The 10,285-nt window shown below is 54.0% G+C and overlaps 1 protein-coding gene across 1 annotated transcript; it reads left to right on the forward strand.

The window, feature by feature from the left end:
* Positions 1-5,391: 5,391 nt before the first annotated feature.
* FAM163A (family with sequence similarity 163 member A) lies at positions 5,392-10,162 on the forward strand. Its single transcript, XM_058842918.1, has 4 exons — positions 5,392-5,558; positions 5,929-5,951; positions 6,433-6,547; positions 7,366-10,162. The coding sequence occupies exons 3-4, from the start codon at positions 6,455-6,457 to the stop codon at positions 7,765-7,767; spliced, it is 495 nt and encodes a 164-aa protein (XP_058698901.1). The 5' UTR covers positions 5,392-5,558; positions 5,929-5,951; positions 6,433-6,454; the 3' UTR covers positions 7,768-10,162.
* Positions 10,163-10,285: the final 123 nt, after the last annotated feature.

Here is a 10,285-nt window from a genome sequence, read left to right on the forward strand (position 1 = left end):
GCCCAGGGCTGGGAATGAACAGTGGAGCATCCTTGATGGGAGGCTGGCTCCATCACACTGCTGGGGAGAGTCTGGGGCGAGTGCTGGGAATGCTGGCTGATGCTGGGGAATACCTGTGCTGGGTTGGTGCCTTGCCACGGGGTTAAATCAGTCATGGGATACCCACAGGAGTGCAAGGTGCAAACACCAAGGATGGAATCAGGGTGGAAGCAAATAACCTTTACTGTTCCTTTCCAATCTCACAAGGATCCATGTCTTTTGCTGGACTTTGTAAGCACCCATTGTGACAGGGGCAACATGGAGTGCAAGTAAGATCCAAGTCCTTACTCTCTGAATCTGTGTCCTCCAGGAATCCACAGTACAGCAGGACCCAGCCTGGGCTCTGGCTCTCCTCAGGCCGTGGTCATAGGCAAGGTCCCTTTAGCACACGTGTGAGGGAAAATTCTCTGGCTTTTTGGCAAGGTTCAGTCTCACCTGAGACACACCTGGTATCCTTGGCTCGCTCTGCTCCCGGCTGCTGCAGCCGCTCCTTGCGGGGATGTGTGGGTGCTGGGAGGGATGGTGCTTGCAGCAGCGATGCTGGCCAGGTGCTGGCTGCCTCCGGAGTGCCCGTGGGGATCTGACGTGCAGGATAATCCCAAAAGCCTTTCTCTGTGTGACTTGGCTTCACGCCACCGGTTTTGTCCCTGGTTATTTTGGGAGCACAGCGGAGCGGCTCCCCGGCACTCGTTCCTGGCCTCGGCCACACGGGGCTTTTGCCAGGAGCTGCCCCGGGAGGAACCCTGGGCACAGCGGCCGGAGATGAGCCACGTGGATCAGGCTGAGGATATTCCCATCCTGCATCCCGCTGTGGGCTGCCCATGTCTGACACCTCCCCTGTGTCTGGGGCTGCTCACCACCCTTCCTGGGACTGCATCCACCCGCCCTGGCTCCCGAGCTGGGCTGACTGGGAGCTGGCGGAGCAAACACAGTGGGTAGGAGATATGTGGGGGGATGAAGAGGGAGCTGCCATTCTCCTCTGCTGTGTTTTAAGCCTCCCTGCAGCGAGGAGGAGCTGCAAATAGGGTTGTAGTTATATAGAGACTTGCCTTCATCCAGGTGTAGCCCTGGCTGAGCCCACGGGGTTTGGTGCCTGTGTGTGTTTCTGGGGACAGGGTGGGGTGCCAGCCCCTTCTGTGTCCCTCCGTCGTATCCACGGCTGCAGTTAATCCACGCAGGCAGGCGAGATGGGATGTGAATAGTTGCTTAAGGAGATATAGGGCAGATGAGATTCCCAAGTAACAAGATACCAGATAATCCGTGCCTGAGACATCCCAGCCTGCAAAGCTGCCCTTCCTCCAGAAGTCTGAGAAGCACTGGGAGGTCTCCCAGGGAGAGGAATGCAGATGTGCCAGCTGGTCCCAGGATGTTCCAGGGATCACACACGTGGACAGAGATCAGAGGGGGATGCTTGGTCCTTTGTGGCTGTAAGGACAAATTGTTGGCAGGGAAGTTCCCCTGGACTCCCACAAGGCAGGATGAGGCACGGTGAGGGAGGCAGTGAACCTGGGTGGGCAAGAAGGTGGTTTTTGGTGGAGTTTGGTGGCCAGGACAAGGGATCTCCTGGGCTCAGAGGGTCAGGAGCACAGTGGTAAAGCAGAAGTGCAGCCTTTCATGCCCACCTGTGAGCTGGGGTCTGTCTGGCAGCTTCCACCACTGAAGTGTGTTGCCGCTGAAGATGAACAGATCACACGGACACAGGTCGAGGTGTGGTGAAGGAAAGAGCAGAGTTTATTTTTCCCCCCAGGATTTATAGGCTCCTGACCACAGCCGGGGATTGGATGGTCAGGATAACACTTTCTCACAGCACTGGCCATGAGAGATGCCCATCACAAGACGTCTAACAGAAAGAATGTACACATATCTATGTTTACAGTTACTCTCCTGGGAAAGTCTTTAGAAAACCATGTCAGCAAGCTCAGAAGCTGAGTTTTCAGGGTGACAGAAGTGTTTGATTTTTTTTTTTCCTGCAATTAATATTGTGCCTTTTCCACAAAGCTTTTGCAAGAAAAGAGCTGGTTTTGCATCCTTGTTGGTATTTTGTCTTTCCCATCCTTGGGCTGGGAAGAGGCAATGGGGAGCCTTGGGAAGCTGGCCCAGGTGGTGGAGGGAAAGCAAGAGCAGACTTGAAGCAGGGCACAGACTTTTTGGTTTTGATGACTGACTGTGACTCACTGCCAGCCCCACTCAGCTGGGGGACAGTGTCACCTCTGTGACCTGGCTGCCCTTGTGGTAGCTGGGAGCAGGGTGTTGGCTGCAGCAAAACTGCTGGGAAAACCCCAGGTGGCTCAAGGCACCACATCACAGCTGGAAAAAAGCCTCGGGGAGGAAATGGGTCACACGAAACACCCTTTCTGCTGGGTAAAACCTTACTTGGAGTTCTCTGCAGCAGGCAAAAATGAAAGTTTTCCCAACTGCTGCTGTGATTTGTCTGCAGACTGGTGCAGACTCCAGTATAACTCCAGCAGAACCAGCAGCAGGTTCAGCTGATTCAGCTTCACAGTGAGCCAGGGGTTTGTCACTTGGGAAGGAAGCCTAGGGGCGAGCACTGGGAGCAGAGGGAGGCTACTGGGGGGCTGCCAGCTGCATCCCACATTGCCATTACTCCGGGTAAAATTTCATTTAGCTTCGCTCGTTTATGTGGTGGGGTCTCCTTGGCCCTGCTCCCCTGTGGCTCAGTTTGTCCCCTCATACTTTGCAGCACAGAGCACCTGACATGCAGGGAATTTGGGGGACCCCAGCCTTGCCTGAGCACCCATCCTGGCGGTTTGCAGCAGAGGGCTGATCCCCCTGAATCTTGCGGGGCAGGTCGCAGCTGCCTGGGAGCTGCCCTGTTGTTTGCTGCCATAATCTGTTTTGAGAAGGCAGCCCCTGATGCTGGTTTTTTCCAATTAGGCCCTGGGAGATGACTCTGGTGAGGCAGCGGCCGGGATAATTTACCAGGCAGACATTTCATTGAATTATCCCGTGAGCTGCAGAGCAAAACCAGGAGAGCAGAGCCTGGCTCGGGGCAGGACTCATGGCAAGGTTCAGCATGATGCTCGTGGTGTGTAACCATGCCCTGCCCCAGCCTAAACCTGCTCCCGAGCTCTGCTCTGAGTGTTTGACCCCCGTGGGGTGGCAGGGATGAGCTCGAGGCTGCAGGGACACCCAGGGTGAGTAAGGACAGGAGTGTCTCAGCTGGGTTGGGAGTGCTGGTGGCTGGCAAAAACCTCGCCATCGACTTGCAAACCATGCAAATCTGCTATGGATGTCACTGAAGGAGAATAAATATAGAAGCCTGAGATGCCACTTGTTCCCAGAGTCACTTTTCAGGCCATAACTTTGCGCTGTGAGGCAACATCAGTTAAAGAAGATGTATAAATCCTAATTTTGTACAGGTGATCTGTGTGCCAGAGGGTCCCCACAGCACCCGTGGGTTGTTGCCTCTCCTGAGCCATCCAGGAGCGGGTGAGCAGCGAGTGCCAAGGCATCTGCTCCACCTGGGATATTTAAACATTTAAACAACTCTCGACTCCCTTTTTAAGCCAGAAGGAGAAATGGGACTGTGCCTCAGGGAACTGGATTTGTGCATCCCCCTGGGATGCCTCTGTGTCCTGTCCCGCTTCAGGACAGCTCAGCTCACAGTGCAGCCCAGGCTTTTACAGGATCCATACAAATGTATGGCCTTTTGTTGGGATGGAGCAGTGGGGCTGTGTGGAGCCAAGCCAGAGGAGCCCAAAATGCTCCTTTCCCAGCAGGTTGGGATGTGTTTGGGAAGGGTGGATGGAAACAGGTATGGGCTGGTTCTTGGTGGCAGAGATGTGAAAAGGCTGCTGTAGTTGTCCTGCCCCTTTCTGGACATAATTTAGTTTGTAATTCCCAAAACCCCAGTTACTCCTGAGACTGTGGCTCTTGCTCCTTCCCTGAGATGTGTTACATTCCCTTCTTCATCCATGCAGGAGAGAGCTGTGGGCTAGAGAAAGCTATTTTATAGGCACAAACTCGGTAGAAAAAGTGAACTTCTGGGCTGCTGGTGGGCTGGGTTTGAGGAGGAGGAGAAGGGCAGGAACTTCCTCCTTTTGAAAAACACCCCCTCGAAGAGAACAGGAAAGACAGTGCTTCTCTTGTGCTTCATTTTCATTTTTGCCTTTGTTTAACATTCACTATTTTAATAAGGAAGGGCCCAGTTCCTGAGCAGGGCTAGTGAAATGCTGATCCCAGCATTCCCAGGAATGGGAATACCAGAGATGGGGCATGTGGAAGCCCAGCCATCCTCTGAGACACTCAGGCCTCAGAGGTGACCAAAGGATCCCCAAGTCTGGTCCCTCCTTGCCCGGGGTCATTCTCCAGGGCTGCCTGCTCACTCCAGTCCTCAGGCTAATTGGATGCTGCTCTCTGAGCTCTAAATCAAATCACAGCTCCCATGAAATGAAGTTTTCTGGACGTGAACAGCTGCCTGCATCATCCATCACCGCCCAGCTTGCGGCGTGTCCCTCTTGGGGTCACCAAAGGTCAGCTTTTGCCATTTGCAGCCACCCACTGTCACCTTTTCCCTGTTAAGGAAGGCACCTGGGGAGGTGACAACTGCACCAAAGGCTGCCTGCATGTCCCCTCACACTCCTGGCAGCAGTTCAGGGTGCGGTTTGGTAACAGGGAGCAGGAGCTGAGTGTGTTGGTCTCTATTATTAGCTCTGTTCCAGGTCTCCTGATGGATGGAGATATTAGCTGGGTTATGGACATATTGATTTCTTTGGTTTTTTTTTTTCCTTTATTTTGTGTGTGAGAGCGGCTCAAGGAGGAAATCCAATGCGTGCCCGCCTTTTGGCTTCCTACAGGAACTTCCCATGAGCTGAAAATCAATTTGTGGCAGGCAGGATGTGCAAACCACCACAGCAGAGTGAGGAGGGTGGGTGATTTTTGGGGAGGAAGGTTCCACACTGTGCCTGCTGGGATGTGCAGCAGAGAGGGGCCAGGGCAGAGTTGGGAAGGTCTCGCCTGGAAGCTGCCACCTCTCTCCGTTAATTAGGGCTGCGTGGTGAGCGGGTAATTAGATCTCCTCAGCTGCAACGGGCTGGCACTTGGGCCCTATCAATTATCCCTGCTCTGGACGAGGCACAGAGGGACGCAGGGCCAATAATGAAATGCGGCTGCGCTGGGCATCGCTGGGAGGGCGGGGGGTGATGAGGCGATGGCCGCACCCACTTCTTGCTACAAGTCCTCAGTTTTGGTGAAACAGCAGATTTGGGGCATGGGATCATCCTTTCCTGGCAGTTTGCTTTATCCAGCTTTGCAGCACCCACCTTTTCCAGCAGTCTCCTTAAAAAAAACCAATTTATTTAGCCCCAGTGCAGTGACACTGGTGGGGATGGAGACACTGGGCAGCCCCTTTGGGAAGGGGGATGAGCTGACAGTGGAGTTTTTCTCCTTGTTCTCCCTGCCAGGGCTGCTGAGTGTCCCCGTGGCCATGTGGTGCTGCCTGTCCCCACCGTCCGGCCCGGGGCCAGCGTGACCGTGACATCCTGCCTGTCCTTTTCCGGGTAAGTGTCCGTGGGGTGGTGGGGGGATGCTGGGGCTCTCCTGTCCTGGAGGGGATGGAAGAGAGATTTTGTTTCCCAGCGGCACCTAAAACATCGTTGTGATGATGCATCTGCCTTCCTTGTAATAAATTTTAAAGTGGAAAAGGCCAAGTGCTGACTAAGCCAGGCCTGTGCCCTCTTCCTGTAGAACGTTGCTCCAAGCTTGGGAAATGCATCCTTTCCCTGCTTCAAATTAAAGAAAATCACATGGGGGTGAAGCAGGGCATCCCACAGATGCCAAATCAAGGCACATTCTTGGGAAATCCCAAAGGCAGGCAGGTGCAAGGGATGCTGTCAGACCATGTCTAACCTCTCCCTCCACTTCTTCCAGGTCCAACGCCTCCGTCACTGAACGTGAGTATCCCCAGGTGCCGTGGCACTGAGATGGGGGTGAGGGTTGCTTAGCCTTGGAAGTGCCTGACAGGCAGCCAGGGTGCAATTTTTGGGCTCAGACTGTTGTGGAGTTCAGAGGCTCCTTTTTGGCTTTGCCTGGTGAAAAGCCTAGGTTTGTTCCTGCGTTTTGAAGCAGAAGCTGGGTTTTCTGCCGGGAAGGTGGAAATCATCCCTTTTGGCTCAGTAAGGGTGAGGTTTTTCCAGTGGGCTGTGGGGTGTTTGACAAAGAGCCCAAGCCAGACCAGCAATAACAGTGAGGGGATGTGATGCTGCATCTCAGGTGTCCTCTCATTAAGAGGAAGAGGAGGATAATATTGGATGATACTTTTCCAGCTGGGGAAAGAGGAATGAGGATGCAATATTTTGGGATGACTTGTAGGCATCACGTCCATGATGTGATGACAAAACCAGGGAAGGTGAGTTTTGTGTTCCTGCCTTCCAGAGTTTGATGGAGAATCGGTCGGATGACAGCGGGAACTGTTGTTATCACCGGGGGAATCCTAGCGACGGTGATCCTACTGTGCATCATTGCTGTGCTCTGCTACTGTAGGCTACAGGTGAGTGTCCTCTGCCTTGCCACCCCCACCTGGCACTGGAACAGGCTCCCCAGGGCAGTGGTCACAGCCCCAAGCCTCCCAGAGCTTAAGAAGTGCTTGGACAATACTCTTCAGGCACATGACATGATTTTTGGGCTGTCCTGTGCAGGGCCAGGAGTTGGACTTGATCTTTCCAGCTCAGGATATTTTATGATTCTGTGCTCCCCAGGCCAAGGTGGTGCTGGGATGGGCTTTTTTTTTTTTTTTTTTTTTTTTTTGCCTGTGATGGCAGGGAATTTAAACCTCCTATCCCCCAGTTATGCAGTTATGTCCTTCCTTCCCCTAGGTGTGGGGGGTACTGCCCTGAGGCTTTTGAGGCTCTGCAGCACTTGCTAATTGAGGCGCAAGCTTGGCTAGGTTTGCAATACCAAATGGAGATTTTTATATAATTTTTTTTTCCCCTCTTGTAAATTAACCGAGGAGGCTTTCAACAAGGGCTAGCTACGACCTCCTGCTCTTTAAAAGTTAATGTGAAGTCTGTGCCATGCAGCAATGCCCGTGTGACGAAGAGCACAGCGCTTGGAGCAGTTTTCAAGCAGCAGGATGAAATCCCTTCCTTCCCCTTGCAAACCTCGCAGGGGGAGGAGGGTGAGTTCCCCAGCAGGAGCAGCAAGCTCGTGTCCAGGTTTTGTCTGGCTTCTGCCGCTTCACAGGACCCAGGAATGCTGGAGCGGATCAGCCAGAGGCCCCTGAGGGTTCCTCTGGCAGCGGCATGAGGGGAGCGGGGATGTGGCAGAGCTGCTCCGCTTCCCCTCATACAACCCCTTCCCTTCCCGCAGTACTACTGCTGCAAGAAAAATGACTCCGATGAGGAAGAAGAGGAGGAGGAGGAGGAGGAAGAGGAAGAGCCCGACCTTCCCACGCACTCCCACCTCGTCATGTGCAACGCCTGCAGCTCCCGCATGGTGGACGGGCAGGGCAGCCCCGCGCCGCCCAGCGAGCTCAGCCAGCACGGGCCTCACACCTTCTGCCCGAGCTGCTCCCCGTACGGCTCCCCCTTTTACATCCGGACTGCCGACATGGTGCGCAACGGGGGCGAGAGGGTCGCCTACACCCCCGCGTGCTGCAAGGAGATGGGGCCGCCCCTCAACATGGCCGCCCTGCAAAGCTACACGGTGAGCCGGCACGGCCTGCTCCGCGACAGCTTCCCGAACCCGCGGGCCATCAGCACCGAGGTGTAGTCACCATTGCCGCCAGCACAGGGTGTCCCCAGCCGGCGCCCGCTCCAGGGAAGGGGCTTTTCGCTTGTTTTTGAGGAGAGGAGCCCGTAGCCCAGCCCGAGGCCAGCAGGGTCCTGCTGAGCACGGCACGGCCAAGCCTCGCGGGCCAGAAGGCGAGAGAGACCTCAAAGGGCAACGTTGAACCGGCCACCTCCGAACCCATCATAAGTGTCATTATTATCTACTCTCTCTCCCAAAGGGACTTGTCTAACGAGGGCTATGTACAGTACAACCTAATTTAATTACCCCCGGCTCGCTGAGCCCAGTGAGGCCTTCGGTGTCCCCACACAGCCACCCCAGGTGACGCACACGGAGCGATGGGCTGATGCCAGCTGCCATCCCCGCTGAGTCCCAGGGCCGAGCAGGGCATGGCAGCGCTCCTCGGCCATGGGCAAGTGAAGAAGGGAAGATCCAGGTCATCCTGCTCCCCTCGTACTGCGTCAGTCGCCACTACCAGTTTGCTTTTCTGTTCAAGTGTAAGATAGGGCACCTTCTCCCACCTGCTTCTCACGTGCTGAAAGAGTTCAGGACATGAATTTAGGTCACTGATGGGGGAGGCAAAGTTCCTCGCAAAAGTGCTCACCCACGCCAAAGCCCCCACCTCTTCTACTCTTCACAAGCTTTCTTAGGAGCAGTTTTAACTTGGACCCATGAATATGGAAAGATTTTACTTATGGGAAGAATTGAATTCTTAAATAACTGTGGTTTTGGTCACCTTCAGCTTTCAAAGCCCCACCCTGACAGCTCTGACAGCCAGAGGAAGGTTTGCTTTAGGATGGATTTTGCTTTTGACAGCAACAGCAGAGCCCACTGGCTCATATCTCCTTTGCAGGGCCCCCCCACTGGAGAGTGGTGTTCAGGTGGTTGGGGTCCCTCTGCTTTTGCTTCTGGAAGAAGAGGGTGCAAGACCCAAATGTGTCTTGAACACCTTGTAAGCGTGGGTTCATCGGCACTGCAGCCGGCAGTGACAGCCAGTGACTCTGCCTTTCTGCAGAAATGAATGTGGGAAAGTTTCTTCTTCCTCCATAAATCAAATTAGGTGAAAAATTACTAAAGGGACATCTCCATCATTCCCAGGCACTTCCATAGCAACCAGTGCAGGACTGCTTTGCTGAGCACTTTCCATTCATGGCAGGGAGGAGGGACTGGGACATCAGTGATCCCTGTGGAGGCTGTTGGAGGCAGTGGCAGGAAACCCTTGCCATGCCTTTGCAATATAGGGCAGGACTGCTCAGAAACGTGAGTGGTGGGGTTTTATTTTCACCACTGCAATTTAGAAATCATCCCGCTGCTCACAGAAGGGTTTGGATTTGACCTCCCCGTTCACACACAGAAAAAGTAGGTCTCAGCACAGAGACACAGGGTGCACCAGCCTCGGATATCCACGTTACCAGGCAAAAGGCTGATGTACACATTGGACCTGCCCATGCCTTGGCACCTCTGATCTGAAGAAAGGAGCCAGACAAAACATGGTGATGGTCCTTGTAACCAAACACCTTGCCCCAGCCTGCATTTTACACACACTTTCTGAGCAAATGTTATGCACCATCTCCCTCACCTCCAGCCCAAAAAGACATTGCATTTCCATTATCTGGAGACTCGGTCTGGCTGCATCACTTTTACATCCTTTCCATCCTCCAAATAGTGATAGGTTTTAATGTCCTCTCACATTAAGGGCAGGCAGGAGGGAAGATGAAAGTTACCAGCAGCAAAGCTCTCTGGATCCTACTGCTCAGTAGTCTGTAGCTCCTGCTGCTGCCCATCCAGCCAGCGCTCCTCCCTGAAAACATGGTCTGTAACTGGAAGAAAATCTTGGCTAACGTGATAAATCCCATTCTTTCCCACTAGAGCATCTGCTCAGCTAGGTCTCATCATGCTGGGAGCCACGAGAAGTTAACGTGTCCCAGCGTGGTCTCTGCCAGACGGCCTCGTGATGCCGTCCCCTTGGCGGGCGCAGAGCCAGCACACGGACACAGCGGCTCCCGGCATCCAACTCTACCTCTTGGCACACAAAAAGGCTTCCCACCACCACAGCAGTGCTGTGACCTCCAGAGGGTGGGAATAACACTTCTGTGGGTCACCCTTGTGGCTGAAGGAAGGCCACTCCATTGTCATCTTCACCACAAGCAAATTGAGCGTGACCTGTCGCGGGCTAACGAGGCGCCAAGGCTGGGGAGGCAATTCCAGAGCAGCCAGATGGCCAAGATGAGGGTTGGCCTCGGAGCCAACACACACCCTGGCTCTGGCACAGCTACAGGGAAATGGGTGAGTCTGGAAGGGCTGGAAACACGGGGGATGCAGCTGAGAATTAGAAGGTTTGGGAGCTGGTGGAAGAACAGGATGGGGTAGGGGCAGGGATCCCAGATTTTTTTCCACTTCAGATTCCTCCTGTTACTATTCTCTGTCTTTGTTGCTCAGCTATGGGTCCAAATTCAATGTCAGAAATAAATGAGGACTTTGAAATACAAACCAGGAGTGG

Source organism: Poecile atricapillus, chromosome 7 (assembly GCF_030490865.1).
Source record: "Poecile atricapillus isolate bPoeAtr1 chromosome 7, bPoeAtr1.hap1, whole genome shotgun sequence".
Classification (NCBI taxonomy): domain Eukaryota; kingdom Metazoa; phylum Chordata; class Aves; order Passeriformes; family Paridae; genus Poecile; species Poecile atricapillus.

What these genes read in the sequence shown, in the direction of transcription:
- FAM163A (XM_058842918.1), top strand. Translation starts at nt 6,455, where the DNA reads ATGACAGCGGGAACTGTTGTTATCACCGGGGGAATCCTAGCGACGGTG. An exon ending in TCTGCTACTGTAGGCTACAG is followed by an intron (nt 6,548 to 7,365) that starts GTGAGTGTCCTC and finishes CCCTTCCCGCAG; the next exon opens with TACTACTGCTGCAAGAAAAA.